The sequence below is a fragment of the Eulemur rufifrons genome, chromosome 30 (assembly GCF_041146395.1).
Source record: "Eulemur rufifrons isolate Redbay chromosome 30, OSU_ERuf_1, whole genome shotgun sequence".
Taxonomy (NCBI): domain Eukaryota; kingdom Metazoa; phylum Chordata; class Mammalia; order Primates; family Lemuridae; genus Eulemur; species Eulemur rufifrons.
The window spans coordinates 20,247,380-20,267,928 of NC_091012.1; the positions used below are offsets into that span (position 1 = coordinate 20,247,380).

The 20,549-nt window shown below is 48.3% G+C and overlaps 1 protein-coding gene across 2 annotated transcripts in view; it reads right to left on the minus strand.

Moving 5' to 3' along the window:
- Nucleotides 1-6,522: 6,522 nt before the first annotated feature.
- The window catches only part of TKTL1 (transketolase like 1), a 40,527-nt gene continuing 26,500 nt past the window's right edge, over nucleotides 6,523-20,549 (minus strand). For both annotated transcript variants that reach the window (XM_069463500.1, XM_069463499.1), the window contains exons 7-13: nucleotides 19,770-19,934; nucleotides 15,005-15,161; nucleotides 13,488-13,618; nucleotides 11,754-11,837; nucleotides 8,567-8,663; nucleotides 8,292-8,411; nucleotides 6,523-6,695 (exon numbers count right to left, since the gene is read on the minus strand). In XM_069463500.1, coding sequence (XP_069319601.1) covers nucleotides 6,523-6,695; nucleotides 8,292-8,411; nucleotides 8,567-8,663; nucleotides 11,754-11,837; nucleotides 13,488-13,618; nucleotides 15,005-15,161; nucleotides 19,770-19,934 — 927 coding nt within the window. The remainder of the gene's footprint in view (nucleotides 6,696-8,291; nucleotides 8,412-8,566; nucleotides 8,664-11,753; nucleotides 11,838-13,487; nucleotides 13,619-15,004; nucleotides 15,162-19,769; nucleotides 19,935-20,549) is intronic.

A 20,549-nucleotide genomic window follows, 5' to 3' on the forward strand; every position in this document is an offset into this window, starting at 1 on the left:
TCCCATGGCCGCAGGAAGAAGCTTCGTGTCTCTGCGAACCCCTGGCTGAGAGAGCACCTCGCCTCCCTGGTGTGGTCATGCTGCCGGCGTCCCGGCAGAGCAAACCCGCCCTCCCTAGAGGGGACACTTCACCCCAGGATTGCCACACGGGACTCCCAGAGGTAAAGCTGAAGACGGCCAGCAGCCTCAGGTTGACCGCGCCGGCCACCATGCTCGACGTTCAGCAGGTAGGTCAAAGAGCAAGGGCAGACCGGCCTGTGACACTGCACGGGGACCTGCTGACACGATGCTCGGTGCCGGCCAGGCATGTTTGCTCCGAGCCGGGCCGCTGCCAAGCGCCTCAGCAGCGCTCATCCCCCCGATCCTCACAGCAGCCCGCAGAGCTGGCTGCCAGTTAGTTACCCCGTGTTCCAGATGAGGACACGAGGGAAGTGTGACACAGAAGGCTGAAGTCGCTTGTTCAGAGTCACTAGATGGCAAGTAGCAGAGGCAGGATGTGGGCCAAGGACATTGGCCTCCAGGGCCTGATCCTTTTCCTGACTATGCTTTACTGCCTCCAGCTCCCCCCTTCTCTCCCTGCGAGGTTCCCACGGGGTGTGTGTGTGTGTGTGTGTGTCTGTGTGTGTGTGTCTGTGTAAGGAGTGGGAGGGAGCCTGGCTGAATATCCCCCAGGCCTTGGGCCACCATATGAGAAAGGGAGGAGGGTAGGAAGAGAACCCGTGTTCTCCTATCAAGCTCGACTGGGTGAATTTTGCAAACAGAGATTCACATTGCCTTTGAATTCTCATGAGATCAGAGTGCAGGTCTCATGGACTTTTACAAATTGTGTGCGTAATTGTGATGTCAAGCTACTCGGACTCCTCCGGTTTTTATGTAAAACAAATTTTTTTTTAGACACAAGGTCTCTGTTGTGCCACCCAAGCTGGAGTACAGTGGCAAGATCATAGCTCATGGAAGCCTCAAACTCCTGGGCTCAAGCGACCCTCCTGCCTCAGCCACCGGAGTAGCTGGGACCACAGGCAAGTGCCACCACACCCGGGTAATTTTTTAATGTTTTTTTGTAGAGATGGGGTCTCACTACGTTGTCCAGTCTGGCCTCAAACTCCTGGCCTCAAGCAATCCCTCTGCCTTCCTTCCCAAAGTGCTGGGATTACAGGTGTGAGCTACTGTGCCTGGCCCCTCCTCGAGTCTTTAATAGTCTCTGAGACACAAGAGTATAAAGATAGAAAGGAAGGAAGAATAAAAGGTATAAATAAGTTTAAATGTGCAGGCAGATTTGAAAAAGAAGTGAACAGAACTTTTAGAAGTCAAAAAGCGTAGTCATCCTGTAGCCCCAGCTACTCGGGAGGTTGAGGTAGGAGGATCACTTGAACCCAGGAGTTTGAGGTTGCTGTGAGCTAGGCTGACGCCACGGCACTCTAGCCAGGACAACAGAGTGAGAGTCTGTCTCAAAGAAAAAGAAAAGAAAAGAAAAATTAAAAAAAAAAAAGTGTAGTCATTACGGTGAAAATCTCGACCGATGGAGTCAACAAGAAATAGATGCCAGTGAAGAGAGAATTAGTGATCTGGAAGATGATGCCAAAGAGATTTCCTCCTGGCCTGTTCTCCTTCGTAGCTGATGATAGTGCTTCCTCCTTCCCTGAGAAATGGCAGCAGCCCTTCCTCAGAGATCTGAGCCCTAGGTCTTCAGTGCTCCTCATGCTTGCTTCTAGGCTCCTGATAACCCCAACCTCTTCCCCCGCCCCTTGATCTGGGAGTGGTAGCTTCTTCCTTCATCCAGTTCAGTATCCCTTTTCGCATGTTCAGCCCTCAAAACCCCGAGTAAACAATGCCTTAAATTAAGTCCCCTGTCTTGAGAGTCTTGGTATGTTTTTGTGTCTCCTGAGTGGTCCGTGATTAACCCTGAACTGGTCCTGGGGGAGGTTCCAGAAGACAGGCCTACGTACGTGGAGGTTTGGATGGGTCTGCTCATGCCTTTGGGCTGGAGTGCAGGGCTGAGCATTTTGCCAATGGGGAGCGGGGCGCTAGTCATCCATGGCCTGCAGCAGCTTCACAATTAGTCCAGCTGCCACCTTTGGCTGACGGGGATCATGGGCCAACTGAAGCCAGTGCCTGGGGAGCTCGAGTCACTGCTGCACCCGACTGTCATGGCGGCCATGGAGGGCTGTGAGGACTGGTGTGGGATGACTTCTGGGGGTGGACCTGACTGTGTACAGGAAAGACGTGCTGACCTCGGGTTCCTTAACTCTCAGCTCAAGTCACAGGAAGGGAACCAGAGGGCTTCCAGGACAGCCTTAAACATTCTCTTACTCCTTGTACCTGCAGGGCTGACGGTTCTGACACTCGCACACGAAGTTGAATTGTGTGAGCGCCAGAATCTCAATGTGTTGAACCCCCAGCCTCGCCACATTTCCCATGTGTAACGTAAGCAGTGGTTGGGGAGGATTGGGACCTGGAACCTGGAATGGGGACATCTTGTTGGCTTCGACTGAAGCTGAGACTCAGGAAGCCGCCACTCCCTCTGAGCCTCTCTTGCCAGTGGAAGCGGCTTGACCTCTTGTGTCTGGAGGACTGGTGTTCCTTTGCTGGAGAACTGTCACAACTTTGCCTGGACAGGAGCCTTGTAAGGGAACACGCGTAACCCACGAGACTCTCCGTAACTACAACCTGTTGCCCTCAGACCCGCAAGTCATGTGCAATCTCCCGCGCTCCAGGTGCGCACTAATGGAGGGAGGGCATCTCATGCCTGCCCCTATATAGCACCAGGTCCACACTTGCTTTCATGCCCTGACTAGTTTGTAATTCCGCTTGCCTGTTTTCCTCACCCAAATAGGGAATCACGTGGAGATCATTTCACATTTCCTGAATGCAAAAGCCAGAGATTTTCTAATCCCAGACTCAGCGTGGCAGGGCAAGGTAGCATAGTGGAACGGTAGAAGGAACCTCTCACAATGTTCCCTAGTAAGTCAGGGCACCCCAGGGTGTTGTTGCTCGGGTATGCGTGCCATGCTGGGAGAATTCAGCCTGGGAGAGCTCAGTTGCTTTAGAGCTCTGAGCGTGAGGGATTCACTGCTCTCCAGGGCTTCCCTTCCGCTTTCGGAGTCTAGCAGGGCCTGGGTTGCACACTCCACCCCCTCCCCACCTGCACCTCCATCCGCTTCTCCACCCGCCTCGGGCGTCCCTTCGCTGTGGCCATACCTCTGCCCTTCACTGCCGTTCAGCCCGCCGTTAGGTGCAGTGCCCGCCAGGTAGCGCCCGAGTGGCTGGGCTCCCCAGCGGCGCAGGGACCTCACTGCCAGTCTAGCTGAAGCCCCTTCCCGCGGGCGACGCTGATTGGCTGTGGGTCAGTGAGTGACGGGACAAAAACCCTATGACGTGACCCGGCCGCTGCCCGCGGGTGGTTTGGTCCCGGTCACCCGCAGGGGGGCGGCGCGGCAGGCGCGGGCGGGAGCGAGGCAGCATCAATGGTGGGTATCCAGGCGGCTGGGGCGGGACAGGCGAGCAGCCAGGGCCGCAGAGCAGGAGGAGGGCTGGCAAGGGAGAGGAAAGGCGGGTCGGAGTCGCTGCCAACCCCAATATAATCCCAGTGATGCTGGGAAGGAGCGTGCAGAGAGGCCGATGGGGTGGCACAGCCGGTATCCGCGGCCCCGGGTGTGGCTGCGAAGTAGGAACCTGTGAGGTAGGCAGGGAAGGCCTAAATGGGGACATTTCAACAGCATTTCTAAAATTCTCACCGCAGCCCTGTTAGATAGTAACACCATCATCAGCACCATCATCCCCTTTTGCAGATGAAAAAACGGAGGCAAGAAGGATTTCCTGGTTACCTAAGGCCCCACAGCCAACAAGTAGCAGGTTTGGGGATTAAAGCCAGCCATGGGACACCACCTGGGCACCTGAGTCCCTGCTGGGTGGCTTTTCCATGGGAGGGAATCAGAGCAGTACGTACATGTTAGTTAAGTCTCAGGGGTGAGGAGGCTGGCCCCAGAGGCCAGGGTCCATGGCATCCTTCAGTGAGTGTTCCTGAGTATTCTTACAAGTTTGCAATGTCCCTGCCTGCATCACTGTAGTGTGACACCTTGGCTACTCAGAAGCTACAGCCAGGCCAAGCTGGCAAGAGGGCTCCCTCTCCTCCGGTGATCATGGCTCCTGTGCCCCATTACTTTTAACTTTCCTACCGTTTCTGCTCAGAACCTTCTAGGGGCCTGAGTTGAGGCTTTTGGGCCCTTTCCTGCATTTTTGGATTGCACTTTTATCATGGATATTTGTTGCTCCATTTAGGCTGCCACAGTGCATTTGTGTGCACCGTTTCTGGTGTAGATATCACCAAATTTGGCATTTTACATCTGAATACAAGCAAGCACGGTCACCCATGTTCTGGTTTGTTAATAATGGCTTACCTTATAGTACATGACACTTTACTGATCACAGATCACCTTCACAGTCATTGTCTCGTTTACTCCTCACAAAACTTTAGACAAACCCCACAGGCACTCAAAAGGGTAAACAGAATTGCCATATGACCCAAGAGCAGTGAAAATCTACATCTGCCCACAAACTTGTATGTATGAATATTCAGAGCAGCACTATTCACAAAAGACAAAGTGGAAACAACCCAAATGTCCATCAACTGATGAACAGCTAAAATGTGCTAGATCCATACGATGGAACATATGTGGCCAGAAAAAGGAATGTGGTTCTGAACCTCAAATGCACTCTGCTAAGTGGCATGAGTCCCTTTACATGAACTATGCAGAAGAGGTCAATCCACGGGGACTGAAAATAGATCAGTAAGTGCCAGGGGCTTGAGCAGGGGAGGGAGAATGGGCAGTGACTAATAATGGGCACGGGGTTTCTTTTTGGGGTGATAAAAATGTTCTAAAATTGAATGTGGTGGTGGTTGCACTACTAAAAACCACTGAATTGTACACTTTAAATGAGTGAATTGTAGAGTGTGGGAAACTGATTACCTCAAAATAAATTTTTTGCTTATTTGCATTTTCCCAATTTTCTACACTCAGTATCAACTATTTTTCCAAAGTAATTTTTGAAATCTTATGAAATAAGCAGAGCAGTTATGCTCATTTTACAGGCCAGGACACCTGTAACTTAAATGGGGCAGGAGTAGAATACGTAGGCCCTGAAAACTCCCGAGTCCCAGGCTCGTTCTTCCATCTCTATCCCACACATTCTAGAATAACAGCCCTGAGACAAACCGGTCATGGCTCCAAAGAACCCTGATGACCACTTCATTAAGGCAATAAAAAGGAATGTGACATACCAGGCACATTTAGTATAATTTTCTTTTTTGAGACAGAGTCTCACTGTCACCTGGGCCAGAGTGCTGTGGCGTCAGCCCACCACCACCTCAAACTCCTGGGCTCAAGCGGATCCTCCTGCCTCAGCCCCGACCCCAGTAGCTGGGACTACAGGTGCATGGGCCACCACACCTGGCTAATTTTTTTCTATTTTTGGTAGAGACGGGGTCTCGCTCTTGCTTAGGCTGGTCTTGAACTCCTGAGCTCTAGCAATTCTCCCGCCTCGGCCTCCCAGGGTGCTAGGATTACAGCCATTAGCCACTGTGCCCGGCCTCCAGTGTAATTCTAAATTTAGTTTCGAAGCTCACGTCCACCTTTATCTGGCTGGTACTTTTCTTGTATTCCAGCCACACAATTTATGTGCTCAGATGACAGGAAGGAGTTGGCTCGGGGGTAGCTTTTCGGGCCGTACACTGTTGTCTAGCAAGTGGTCCCTCTGCAGCCCATTATCCTTGTCCAGGCTTACTGCTGGGGCCGTGGCTCTTTCCTTCTGGTTTAGATAGGAGCCCCTTCCCTGTTTTGGACTTTACCCCAGAGAAACTGAATTGCACAGAAGGCACAGACTGAACAAAGTAGCTGGTTTTGAGATGCTTTATTAACACTCAACAGTACAGTGTGGAGACTACAACTAGCTGTGCTCTCATCTCTTCACAGAATGGTCAACACAGGCAGCACGGGACATCCTAACAGCTTTCACTGCTGCCTCACAGCCCCCGAACCATGGATGGGAGATGAGGGCAAACATCGAAGGAAATTCCAGGGCAACTGCAGGCACACATCACCCAGGAAGCTGCAGGTAGGAAGGCAGCGCATGGAATCTCAAACTGGGAACAGCAGTATGTATCATGGCGCTACAGCGCTGTAAAAGTTACGTTTTCTCTGCTTGCAAGGGAAACACACATTTAAGAAACTAGTACCCTACACATTGATCCCTGAACCAGTTACCTGTAGTCTCGTCAGAAAATTTAGTATCAGGTGGTTGCTTTGTTACCTATTTTGTCACTTAAAATCTTATTACTCCCTCTAATGATAAGAAAGCGGTAACATTTGTATATGCAGTTACAGTTTAAAAGAAAAGTAGTTAACTTGAATTTCTGAATTAGGAATGAAGAAAAGTTGTTATCAGGCTTTGCTTTTGAACAGAACAAAACAGTATGTGTTTACAAATGGTGGTTTTGGAACAAGAATAGCTGTTAAGGTAAACGTTTTAGTTTATTACAATGCGTTTCACGGCCGCGGTAATGTGTCTGGCACTGATTCCAAACATATCCAGCAGCTCAGCCGGCTTCCCATTCCGAGGCACTCCCGACACGGCCAGCTGATGAACCAGGATGTCAGGCTCCTTGGAGACGGCCGCACACACAGCTTCCCCAATGCCGCCTGGGGAAGCAAGAGACACTGGGATCTTTTCTGGAAGTGGCTAGTTAGCCTTAAAGCCCCATCATATAGAGGCTTTTGAGTTTGCTGGTTCCCAGGGGAAAATTTTTTCACTAGTCATTGATACATGTAAGCAGTCATTCTCAGACTGGCCTGAAGAGTTCTTACTCTAAAGTGCACGTCTCCAAATTGCTCACCCTCCCCCGCCCCCACCTACAGCAGGTGCTGCTCTCGACCTGGGCTCCATGGATGGGGAGCTTAGGTTCTTAAAGCTGTCAGGGACCTGAAAAGGATTAACACACTGACTGCCACACTAGGAAAAAATGTTTTTCCTTGGGGCCACAGTGTTTTATTTTGAAAAGAGAATAAAAACTTTGAAAACAAAATGATCCTTTCTAATTTAATGAAAAAATTTGTTATTTTTTTAGTTTTCTGTGCGTTGAGTTATGTGCAACTTGAAAAATAGTTATTGAGGTTCCTAAGGTGAAGAGATGTGTGAGTTACATATACTTCACGAGGCCCCACGCTCAAAACTAGTGTGTTAAATACAACTAACATGGCAATTAATGTGTTAAAACCAACAAATGAACTGTGTAGGAGAGAGTCACCAGCAGGCCTGAGGCCGCTGGCTCGCAGGGTTGGCCCTTGGCTGGTGCAAGTTCCCTCCACTGCTGTGACACTTTCTCTACTGATGACGGCGGGCCCTGCACCTGGAATGTTTATACAAACGATGTGTGGTTTATGCCAAGCACCTGCTTTCTTGCTGGGAGTTGGGAATTTTTGGTACGTGCCTGGCCGAAGCTGCCAACATGACCAGACCCTGATAAAAACCTGGGGTCCTGAGTGTCTAGTGGGCATCCCTGGGCAGAACACAGTCCATGTGGGATGTGTTTTTGTTGTGCCCCTCATGTGGGAGGGGGAGGGAGGGGGAAGCCTAAGGCAGGGCTTCTCCAAACTCCACCTGCGGCTCCTGCCCCGACAGGTCCTGCCACGTGCCCTTTCTCTGTGACCGACCTTAGCTGTGGCGTGACTGTGTGCCAGGTCCTGTGAGTCCTTCCAGAGAATCACACACCATGAGTGCGGTCCTGGGGCCCGTGACACAGGATGAAGTTCCTCATTGCATCACACTGTCTGCCCTGCTTAACTTTCTCAGACCCAAACATCACCCAGCTCCCTCTCCCTGGCATCCTCTTTTCCTGTGTTTGCCCTGTTCTCTGCTTGTAAGGCACTATTCCCACTTTTTTTGGTGGGGGCAAACTATTAATCATTCAAAACTCAAACTGTAAAGCTTTTCATGACTCCTTCCTACCCACAATGCTGACTTAGCCACTCCTCTGTGTTGCCACTGACCCCCCTGGGCACCCCCTTGGTGACCAGGCACTGTGCAGTCTGCCGGGGACACACAAATGCATATGAGCGCGGCTCCACACTTAGGGAACCAGTTCAGGCGGGTGCAGAGAGACCCCTAGATCGCTACTCCTGCAGAAAGCAACAATTGAAGGGATGCTGTCTGAGGGGCAGGGCCGCCGCAGGTGATGCCCGAGAGAGCAGGGCACGTCTCCAATCAAGGGAAACACTGTGCCCGATGCCCACACACACCTTCTGGGTAATGATCCTCCACTGTGATGACCCGGCCGCCTGTGGCTTTTGCATTGGAAATGATGGTGGCAGCATCCAGGGGTTTGATGGTAAACAGGTCGATGACACGGATAGAAATATCTGGAGAATAGCAATAACTAGCTTAGTATATGATGCAAACTTAGAATAAAGAATATATAAGGATAAAAATAAAACGACTGATCAACGCACACAAGCTAGCTGAAGTCCGACCTCTCCCCAGCTTGAATTTTAATGTTCAGACATAACCAACTCACCTTGTTTAGAAAGATCATCAGCAGCTGCTAAGGCTTCGTGCAGAGTAATTCCAGCTCCAATAACTGTGACTTTGTCATTGTCACTGTGGCGGACAACCTGGTGTAGCACCAGCAAAACAAAATGCTGTGGTTACTACCTGCTTCATACAGAGCGCATCTCAAAGTAGGGGGCATGGTGCTCTGCTATACTGCTCTTCCCCAATCCTAACAATTTCATCCCTTAATAATTCACTATTAAAAAAATCATGCCAGGTGCGATGGCCCATGCCTGTAATCCTAGCACTCTGGGAGGCCAAGGAGGGAGGATCACATGAACCCAGGACTTTGAGGTTGCAGTGAGGTATGATCACACCACTGCACTCTAGCCTGAGCGACAGAGCAAATCCTGTCTCTGAAAAAAAAAAATCAGATGCATTTAAAAGCCAGGACACACTCTTTTTATAAGACCTATTTTACATCTGCTTTACAAATTCATCTGCCTTTCCTCTTGCTTTAGAGTGAGTTCGAGATTAAATTCTTTTTTTTTTTGAGACAGAGTCTTGCTCTGTTGCCCAGGCTAGAGTGCCGTGGCGTCAGCCTAGCTCACAGCAACCTCAAACTCCTGGGCTCAAGCAATCCTCCTGCCTCAGCCTCCCAAGTAGCTGGGACTACAGGCATGCGCCAACATGCCCACCTAATTTTTTTTCTGTATCTATTTTTAGTTGTCCAGATCTCTTTCTATTTTTAGTAGAGACAGAGTCTTGCTCTTGCTCAGGCTGGTCTTGAACTCCTGACCTTGAGTGATCCTCCCACCTCAGCCTCCCAGAGTGCTAGGATTACAGGCGTGAGCCACTAAATTCTTGTATAACAGAAACACAAAATGACCCTTTAACAAAGAAGGTGGATTTCAAACTAGGCTTAAAAACGCAGAGGGCCAGAAGCAATCGTACCACCCATCTGCCCTGGAGCACAGATAAGTACCCTGCCTCACACCCACCAAGGGGTCTCGGAAATGTACAGCCTCTGGACTGGTTTGAGAGCTTACTGCGACATGCACACAGTTTGGACCCCAACAACTAATAAGTTAATAGAGAACACGCTGGGCATTTGCAGCGTGCTGTGTGCTAAGCGTCTTGCATGCCTAAGCTCTGAGAACCCTCAGTCTCCCTGTAAAATCTATCAGTAGTAGGACCATCCTGTAGCTGAGAAAAGTGAATCTCAGAGCAGGAGGAACTGGCCCAGGACAGGGCTGATGTCAAAGCCCTTGCTCTCAACAACTTACTATGCTGCGAACAAAGACAGTTCCCAGGCTTATTTCATACAGTTTTGTTGTCTTCAAAGCCACCCTGAAGGCATATGCAATTATTCTTCATTTCATCTCTCTCAATAGGTTTCCCTGTAGCTTAAGAACCATTGCTGATCGTATAAACAGTCAGGGTTTCTAAGCCTCTCCACTCTTTGAGAATGTCCTAGCCTTTAAAAATAAACGTAAATGCACATATACATACACACACATCTATGTCCCCTTTGCAAAACCCAGTCCTTAATTATCCATGCCATGCACATTATCACACACATTGAACTCACATCCTTGACATCATCATGAAATTTACTTGTTTTTTCAGGAGAAGGAAAATATGAGGAAAAAGAAGACAAGAGAGAAATGAAAAAGCTCTGCAAACCATATAAATGTCAAGACACTCTCCCCACAGAAATAGAACCTATAGTTAACATTAAAGGTGAACATTAAAGTTTTTGCATTCAGTGTTATTTTCTGGTTACCTAATGGCACACAGCGGACAGTTCCGGAAAATACCTGCTTTTTTGTGGCACTATAGCCATTCAGAGCCACTAGTGACTATGAATTCTGGAGCAGCCTACCCCTTAGCAATCAAGTTGGATGCTGACTGCTGACTCCTTCAAGAGTAGCTATAGGTATTTCACATATTTAAGAAGAATATTAATGGCATTATAAAATGCTTTTAAGATAAAAGCAGGACTTAACACTTTTCCACACAGTATGATCGCAACTGTATAAAATATACATATATGCCTCGGAAAAAGCAGGAGGGAAAATATGCCAAAATGTCTGTAAGTCCCACTCTCTACGTGGTGAGTAGAGTCATTTATTTTCTCCATAGACTTTTCTGGCTTTCCCTACACATGGCCCTGACAAGCAGGCAGAGCAGGAGGGGGACGGTTTGGTGGGCAGGCCCAGAGAGGCTGGGCTCACTACCTGGGCCTGAATCCAGGTTTTGGTGCTCACAAGCTGTAAACCCTTGAGAGAGCTGCTTACCTTCTCTGATCCACACCTACAGGCCAGGCTGACAATATGAGCTTCTCACCAGAGCTTGCAAGTGCCAGCAATGCCAGTTTTTATCAGCAGGCCTGCAGGCGAGTCTATACCCTATGTGCAAGACCAACCTCAGGGCCACAGAATTTCCAGTAGAAAGATGGTCCATGTTCCCTTTTCTGCCTGGCCTTAGATCTGTAAAATCTGAACCTAAGGGATCTTTTATTCATTGAAAACAGCTATGATACATTACAGCCAAGACACTCAAGTGGCTTCCTGTTGTTGTTATTTATCTTTAAGAGTTCAACAAAGGCCGGGCGCGGTGGCTCACGCCTGTAATCCTAGCACTCTGGGAGGCTGAGGCAGGTGGATCATTTGAGTTCAGGAGTTCGAGACCAGCCTGAGCAAGAGCGAGACCCCTGTCTCTACTAAAAAAATAGAAAGAAATTAGCTGGATGACTAAAAATATATATAGAAAAAATTAGGCGGGCATGGTGGCACATGCCTGTAGTCCCAGCTACTCGGGAGGCTGAAGCAGAAGGATCACTTGAGCCCAGGAGTTTGAGGTTGCTGTGAGCTAGGCAGACGCCATGGCACTCTAGCCTGGGCAACAGAGTGAGACTCTGTCTCGGGAAAAAAAAAAAAAAAAAAAAAGGAAGGAAAAAAAAAGAAAAAAGATTTCAATGAAAAGTGACTCCATTCAGAAAGAAGAAAAGTTCAGGCCAAGATGAAATTGGTAGAATGTTCCTTCCTGAGGAAAAGCAAGTAAAGGTCACAGTTTATTTTACTTTTTAAAAAAAGCAGAGCAAAGAATGGACGACACCTCGACTGTGGAGATACCTTCACTGTGATATTTAGAACAGTTCTGTTCGCGTGAAATGATACCAAACAACACTGGAGGACTGAAGCCCTTACCTTGGCCTGTCCGATCTCAAAGGTTTCTTGTGGGTTGTAAATAACTGCCGTTTCGGGACGGGTGGTCCGAATGAAGCACATTCCCTGGGGTAGAAATGAAAACCAGAGCCACAGTTTAGAAAATCAAACTATAAATTTCCAACTAAAGGACCTTAAAACAAGTGGGGGAAAGGAGGACTGAATAGTTCTTTTTACTAAAAACAAAGCGTACACCTTGGAGCAAAGGACAAGCATCTACAACCACTGGCAAACAGGTCACACGTCATCTGATCATGCCAGGCAAAGCCCAAGCAGGAACCTAGCAGATGCCCTCAGTGCGAGGCGCACCGCACTACCACGTCTATTGGCCCGGGAAAGACTTCCCACGTACACACCCACCTGTTCTGTCTCCACAGGACACAACGTCAGGGCAGGAGCACTGACTCATGTTGACTAGAAAGCCCAGAACACAATGTTTAAAAATGAATTTTTACCACAATACCCCGTTGTAATGGTTTATCTTTAGAAAGACTTTAAATATCTAAATACGAAATGACTTGCCCTTTTCCCAATGAGAAGATGTAAATACATTTTGTTATCAACTTGAACACAAACACTTAGTATAAAAGAATATTCAGGTCCTATGTGGAGCACTTCATAAACTCTGACAAAGGCGTCACCACGTCATCATCACCCAAGCCCAGAAGCCTCTTTCAGTCACTGGCCACCCCTAATGAGCAATCTGTACTCTCATTTCTGTATCGTATTTGCCTCCTTTGATCTTTCTAGAAATGAAATCCTGTGGCATGCATGAAATCATAAAACAGAACAAACTCTAAGATGTAGTAAGTAAAAAAGCAAGTACAGAATAATGAGTACAGTTTGAACCTACTTATAAAACAAATCAAAGAAACATCTGTCCGTATGTGTTGCAAATGCTTAGGTTGGGAACTCACAAGAGCTGCCCCAACTGTGCCCAGGGTTACCTGCGCAGGGGCACGGGTGAGGCACAGGGGTGGCGAGGGCGCCACGGCAAACGTTAGCTGGAGAGGCTGGAAAGGCAAAGACTGCGCTCGCTTGTCCCTTGTGGCTAGGTCCTGCATAGGAACTTAATTCTGTCCCTCTGGTGCCCTTGCGTGAGATCTCAGGAGGAAAAGCAAGGCTGAGGCCACACTCTTGCCCTTCTCAGCTGTTTCTGAGGGCGAGCTAGGGCCCGGGCCTGGGCTTTGTCTGCAGTAGCGTCCTGCCACCCACTCTCCAGCTCCCTGGATGTCAAAAGGCAGTGGCAACAGTGGCTTCTTTATCCCTGTCTGCAGCAACCAGGGTGTGTCTTAAGTCTAACACGCCCAGTAAGCAGTGGCCTCAGAAGTGGCTTTTCCACTGGTGGGTTAATACTTTATAGTTTGGGATCCTGCCTGTAGCCCACTACTGCGACTTCATAAGCAACATTTGCTAAACCTCTTCTTGTTTAGAATACCCAGAGTGGTCCTTGTTTCTTGTGCTGAGCCCAGATACAGGCTGTCAGTTTTGTTCAGTATCCTTCTGCTTGAAAGTACTGTTTGATACAAAGCAAATGTGTTTGTGTGCATACTCACCTGTTTTTGCAACGGTTGCATTTTTAAAAAGAATCCTAATGCCAAATTTTCTATAATGAATTCACTTTTGTGCTAAGAAAAAAAATCCAATCATTGCTATCAAACTAGTATCAGAGCCCAGAAGCATTTTCTGTCTGAACCAGTGTCCCCTTAAAAATACCTTGGCATTAGCCGCCAGATAAAGAGCGTGCTCCATCGAGACAGCATCGCTTGGATAGAAAATAATGCAGTTGGGAATGGCTCGGAACATGGCCATATCCTCCAGTGCCATGTGGGATGGGCTGTCTTCACCTGAGAAAGGCACAGTCCAACAAAAACATGAGCATAACCCCACCAGGAACCTGCCCTCCACCTCCCACTCACTCTTGAGAAGCAGTAACTCTTACTGGTGTGGGTGACCCCAACCACGGCACAGTCCTCTGGTACGGTCCAATTGTGGTGCCGACTGAACTGGTTATAATTCATACTGAGCTTTCACAGGCCTACTTCCCTTGAGATCGTACCATAACACCTCAGGTCAGGCTCCTGATTGGCCTTTCAGATCCCTCAGTGCTACTATCCAAGTTCACTGAGCACGGGTGGCCTGAGTCGGCCCTGCTGGGCCGCTGGCCCTGCCCTCCTTTGGAGGGTCCGCTCAGGCTTTGGCCTTCCTTCTCTGCTCTCCATCAAGAGACTGCACTTGGCAGATCCAAGTGGTCTCTTTCATTTCTCCAGGCCTTCAAAGTAGTTGAACATAACACCCTTTTGGGTGCCGCCTTCAGCTTGACCCAGATGGCCGTGACTCCCAGAGCCATCTAGAGCCATCTTCTCCAGCTAATTCTCCCCGGGAGTCGCTCAGGTGGCTCCCTCATGTGCACCTGCAGCATTCCAGTAGCAGGCGTAAGCGGCCATGTCTACCCCGCTGAGCTGCCTACCACAGGCCCGCCAGATGGCTCATCTTTCCCGTGTCCTCACCGCTGTCGCTCACGAACTCAACTCCCTGACATTTCCCAGGTGAGAAAACCCCTGAGACCTGTTTTTGGCTTTTCAAGGCCCTCCATCTGCTAGCGACATTTACTTCTTCCGTCAGACTCTCTCAGGTCCACCCTGGACTTTCTGCCCTGCTGCTGCCACACCCCTTGTTCCCACCCCCTCCCTGGCCTCCCTACTTCCTGTGCTTCTCTTCTAGCCCGCCCGCCAGGTTAGCATTCCTGGAACAGTGCTGCTGTTGGCCTTATTTCCCTTGCATCATGCTCCCCAAGGGTTCCCACTGCCCAAAGCAGGAAGGCACTGGCGGTCACCCTCGCCCCCATGCCATCCGAGCAGGCCCCACACCAGCCGGAATTCTCCTCTCTTCCCTCTGCCCACGCTGCCCACCCCCAGTTAGACTGCCACCAAAGTGAGGGCGGGAGGGGCTGCTGCCCTCATCATCCCCTGTACATGGCCCAGTACGTAAGGACGCTCAGGACAGACTACTTCTTGGTGCAAGGGAGGCACTCTACAGCAGCACCAAAAGATTCACTTCAAAAGCTTCCCAGAGCATCTGACCTTTTAAAATATAACATGGCTTTTGTAAAAAAAAGTCATGAACAATCAAACTTTATGGAACCGTAAGAAGTTCACGGTTCCGCCAACCACATTCGAACCCTTCCTTGTAAAGGCGGAAGGCTATCAAGAGATGGCCCACGGAACTCCTACCGACAGATACTCCACAGTGGGAGCCAATGAGGTTGATGTTGGTTTGAGAGATGACTCCCATCCGGATCTGATCAAATGCTCGGGTCAAAAAGGCACCAAAGTTGCTAGCAAAAGCAATGGTCCGACCACGGGTGGCACAGCCCAGTGCCACGCTCACCTGTAACACAAAGAACATGGATCAGAAAAGCCCTGGGCCCCGCCCGCCCCCTGGTTTAGACTACACGGTCCCCATGATAATAACCCCTGCTCTGCACTGCCACACCGCTCTGCAGCTCCAGTGTGCCTCCCTGCCATTCTCTTTTCTCAGGCCCTCTGTACCCCTTCCTGCCCCCTCCTGCTCAGACGGTACCCTCGCCTCGTATCTCCTGGGGATGGAGTCTTGCCCATCTGCCCCTGTCCACTACTGACCCGCCCTCCCTGCACCTCCCTAAGCCCAATGTGCCCACTGATCATCCTGAATCTCATCCCTCTCTTGCTTTCTCAAAGTTATCTGCAATCGTGCAGTCCCCCTTCCCCTCTCATATTAACTTGGTTTTTCTCCCTTTCTCTTGGATCCTTCTGTTGCCATTTAAATACACGCCAGTACCTTTCATCTGCACTCTCCCACCGCTGCCTTACCTTCTTCCTGAGACTGCCCTGCATCTATGTTCTCTTTCACAGAAAACTTCCCGTTAAGCTGTCTATAGTCATCGTCCTTGTTTTCTCATCCTCCACTCTCTCCCCAGCCTCCTTCATCTAGGCTGCCACCCCATGACGGACCTCAAAGCTGCCAGGCGCAAGAGGTTCCCTGACCTCAGCTGGCATCTTATTTGACCTCTCAGCAGCAGTAAGCACAATAATTCACCCCTTTTTTCTCAAAGCATCTGCTTTTCCAGGTTTCCATGACACTGCAACAGTCTAGTCCTGCTGTCTCACTGGATTTGCTGGACTGCGTGCCTCTTCCCAACAGGCCTTTGGGGTGGGCCCTCAGGGCTCCACGCTCACACTCTTCCCCATTTGCCCTCTGGCTCTGGGAAGTCAAATCTGGCCCAATGCCACTCTGATCTGCATTCTGGTCATGCCTCCCACTTTGTATCTCTATTTCTTACCTTCCCCTACAACTCCAGGCTCATATCTCCAGCAGGTTTCGAACCAGAGTATAAGCCTCTTCAGGGATAAACCAAGACTTTCCAAGGGGGATGTGGCCATGGATGATTTCCAAGTCAAGACCCCCTGCTCCGTCCATATCAACTTGGTTGCATTCGTCTGCCCCAGAGAAGGCCTGTGCTCCTTCCCACTGTCTCCCTAACTTCCAAAGGCACTCTCTCACCCACCCCACTCTCACAGTGCGAAAACGTCCCTGAATGCAAAACCTCCACATGGAACCCAACGGGACAATTTGAAATAATCACGCTGATACTGAGAAAGTGAAGAGGAGAAACCATCAGATGACAAGTACTTTTGCAAGTCAGGTGGTTCCCGATTCTTTCAACAAAATTGAGAAGAGAATCTAATGAAACTGTCTACAAATAATTTTTCTAACCAACTTTAAAGGAAAAAAATCACTATGTGATTTCTGGCTTATAAATGGAAAGGAATTCAAAGAACTGAGTGACATTCCTACAACAAAACTTCCCTTCCCATCGACTTATTACGTGAATAAGTTCTCTTAGCACTTACACCGTTAAACAGGAAAAGAATCTGTTTTGAATCTCATCACATTCAAATTACAAGTTTATTCACTGATACAAAAACTAATAATAGCCATAACAATAAGAAAAAAATTCTAATGCTCAGAGGCCTATGGATATAAGAAAAAAGCTATCAATTTACATGCATATTTTTGTTGCAGAGAAGAAAGTCAGACAATTGATAAAAGGCTTTCATGCATAAAGATATACTGGGGAAATGGAATGGAAATAAGAATTGAAATAGAAAAGGGGATTTAATTTCTGACAAAAGAAGAGTCTTACCATAATCTTTAATTGAATGATTTGAGTATTAATATAAAATATCAAAAATTGGCTGGGCCTGGTGGCACATGCCTATAATCCCAGCACTTTGAGAAGCTGAGGCAGGAGGATCACTCAAGGTCAGGAGTTCAAGACCAGCCTGGCAACATAGGGAGACCTCATCTTTAAACAAATAAAAATAAAAAAATTAGCCAGGCATGGTGGTGCATGCCTATAGTCCCAGTCACTTGGAAGAGGCTGAGGCAGGAGGATCGCTTGAGCCCAGGAGTTTGAGGCTACAATGAGCTGTGATTGCAACACTGCACTCTGGCCTGAATGACAGAGCAAGACCCTTTTTCTTAAAAAAAAAAAAAATTTAGATGTTAGGGGCTGGGTATAGTGTCTCATGCCTGTAATCCTAGCACTTCGGGAGGCCAAGGTGAGAGGACTGCTTGAGGCCAGGAGCTCCAGACCAGCCTGGGCAATGCAATGAGACCATATACCTACAAAAAATTTTTAAAAAGTTAGCTGGGCATGGTAGTACATGCCTGTGGTCCCAGCTACTCCAGAGGCTGAAGGAGGAGGATTGTCTGAGCCCAGGAGTTTGAGGCTGCAGTGAGCTATGATTGTGTCACTGTACTCCAGCCTGGGTGACAGAATGAAACCCTGTCGCTAAAACAAAAAATTAAAAAGAAAATTTAGATATTAGCTTAAAACTAGGCAAAAGGGTGTGTAGCTTAGAAAAACACATTCAGTGATTTGGAGAGCAGACACACTTGAGGACAATTGATCTCTGGCTGACCTACCTGACAGCACTGTACTCTCCTCCTTTGCACACCTAGCAGATACTCTGACCCTCTGGGTCCAAACAGAGCTCCTGATGGTCCTCCCAAACCCACTCCTCCCCCAGTCTTCTCAATCTCAAGAGGTGAGGCCAACCTCACCCAGGCATCCTGGCCCACACCCAGTACCAACCTTGGCTCCTGCCCTTACATCAACTCCTGGGCATCCTGCCAGCTCTCATGCCAAGGAAGTTTGCCATAAGTCTGGTTCTCCCCAAGCTCACAGCTACTGCCCTGGTCCAGGCCACCCTCCTCTCCTTCACCTCCTTCCCTTCCCCGACAAAGCCATTCTCCATATTGCAAGGTTTCCTGGCAAACTGCAAGAGAAGCCGAGATGTGCAAGTGGCCCCTAAGACCCTGTATGATCTGGTCTCTGGAGACGTTTCCAAGCCAATTTCCTTCTGTACTCGTCATACTTCTGCCACTCCGGCCTTCCGTCCGCTCCCTGGACACTCCAAGCTTGGGCCTGCCTCACAGGTAGCTGTGCCCTCTGCTGGGAATGCCAACACCCACATCTGTGCACGACTGACTCCTTGTCACCCGAGTCTCAGCTTAAATGTCACCTCTTCTGAGAGGCTGTCCCTGATTGTCCCTTGTCATGCACTTACTGTAGCTACCTCTTTCGGCATGGCACTAAATATTAGCTGCTGGCCCCCTTTTTACGAGTTTTCTTCCAAGTGTGAGAACACATCAACAGGCACAGAGTATATGGCTGTTGACTAAAGGAGTCGATGACTTGGGGAGCCAACTTTTTGACAGGAGAGTCAGTCCAGAAAATTATGGATTGCATTATTCCCATTCAAAACGAAATGAAACCCACAGAAAAACATATTTTACAACCGTGATGACCCACTTTACTGAACAGGGGTGCTTAAATCTCAACACCAATGAGGCACTGGCTGTGAGTGCCCATCTAAGCAGGGCTGCTGCTTGGCTCCAGTCAACCAGCATTAGGAGGCAATGCCAGCCTGCGGTGGCAGTCCTTCCCATTTTTCAAGACAATCCAGAAATTTGGATTCTATATGCAAATCCCCTAATTTTTAAATGCTGAACTAATTTTTAAAAGATTTTAAATACTACTTGTTCCAAGTAAAGTATTGCTGGACAATAAAGTATTGCAAGCAAAACCAAATGCTTTCCAAGTAGCCACCTAGAAGAAGAGAAAAAGTCAAGTGGCAGAGTTTCTTAGAATGCATTTAGAAGGAAGGTATAATTTTGTAGACCTACAATTTGTCATCTGTCTTGATGATAAATTTGTGACTCACCAGTAATTTCTTCTAGGGTCATAAACAAGGATTGCTAGCCAATCTTAATATCTCAGATCACATGACACCTGCTGGCCTCTGGTTTTCTGGCCAGAAGAAAATCACTGAGGTACCCAGTGCAGTTTTGGCCTCTGTGACATAAAGACAGGAGGCGGGCATCATGCTGGTACAGAGCTTTAGAGGTCAAAGGTTTACTTGCATTAACTCCCTTCTCTCTTGAGGGTCGGACGTGTGTGCACGCACAAGAGCGACTCTCTGCGTTAATACAACTCTGAGGTGAGACTGAGGCACACAAGAGCAGAACAGTTTTATGCAAGGTGCCAGCTCTAACTACTGGTATTCCTGAGACTGCAACTGGTGTGACATTTGCATTTCTATAATGTATTAGGCCCTGTGCTGCAGTAGAGAAAGGAAAAACACATTCCCTGTGGCTCCTCAACCTATTTGCTCTGGGTGGTTGTCAGGTTGCCTAGTTATGGGCTGGACTGGACGGAAAGAGCCACTAGGGAGCTTGGGGCACCTGCTGCCCCCGGCCTGCCTGCGGAGAGAGCTGAGAAGTCTACCATGCCCCTCCTAGCAGACCTGCCTCCTGTTTCCCTGGAGACTTTTTTCCAGTCCCTTTGCTTTGATAAATGGAAAGAAAAAGTGTAATGCAGGGTGGGCCTCCTGTGTCCTGTGGGCCACTGACAGTTAGCAAGAAGACCGGAAAGAGATGCTACACACTCACCATGTTTTGCTCAGCAATAAAACACTCGATGAATCGCTCAGGGTACTCTTTCTTGAATATCTCAGAGAAACTAGCGTTCTTGCTGTCACCATCCAGCACAACGACTCTGTCATTTGCATGGCCCAGCTTAGCCAGAGCAAAACTGCAAGCCTTCAGAGTAGACATCTGGAAGAGAGAAAAAGTCAAGTGGTAGAGTTTCTTTGAATACATTTAGAAGGAAGGTATAATTTTGTACAATTACAAATTGTCATCTGTCTTGATGAAAAAAGTAAATTTGTGACTCACCAGTAATTTCCTTTAGGGTCATAAACATGGATTGCTAGCCAATTTTAAACCCACACTTGGCTCATCTGGTACCAATTTCTCAAAAATGTGTCTCACAAATGGCTGATATCATACCCAACTTTTTCTGGAATTGTGCTCTTTTTAGTTAACATCCTCCTACTCCTACTTCCCAAGCAGGAAAACACCCCATGACCCATCAGTGAGATTTCAGACATTAACAGTCCTTATTGTATTCTTTTAATTACTTTGCTACGTTAATCGGTCTACTGCCTAAAACTTTACAGATGGCATTTTACTTGAAACATTTGCCTCATCTAAATTTATTCTGTCTCATCCATATAGTTTATTTAAAATTTTAAAATTTATTTTCCAAAAATACAAATGCTTCTGTGGCTCTTTAATTATAAAACTAATATTACTCATTGCAAAAAATTAAAATACAGAACTTTAGAATCATGACACCAATGATAAAGAATTCCACTAGAAGGCCGGGCG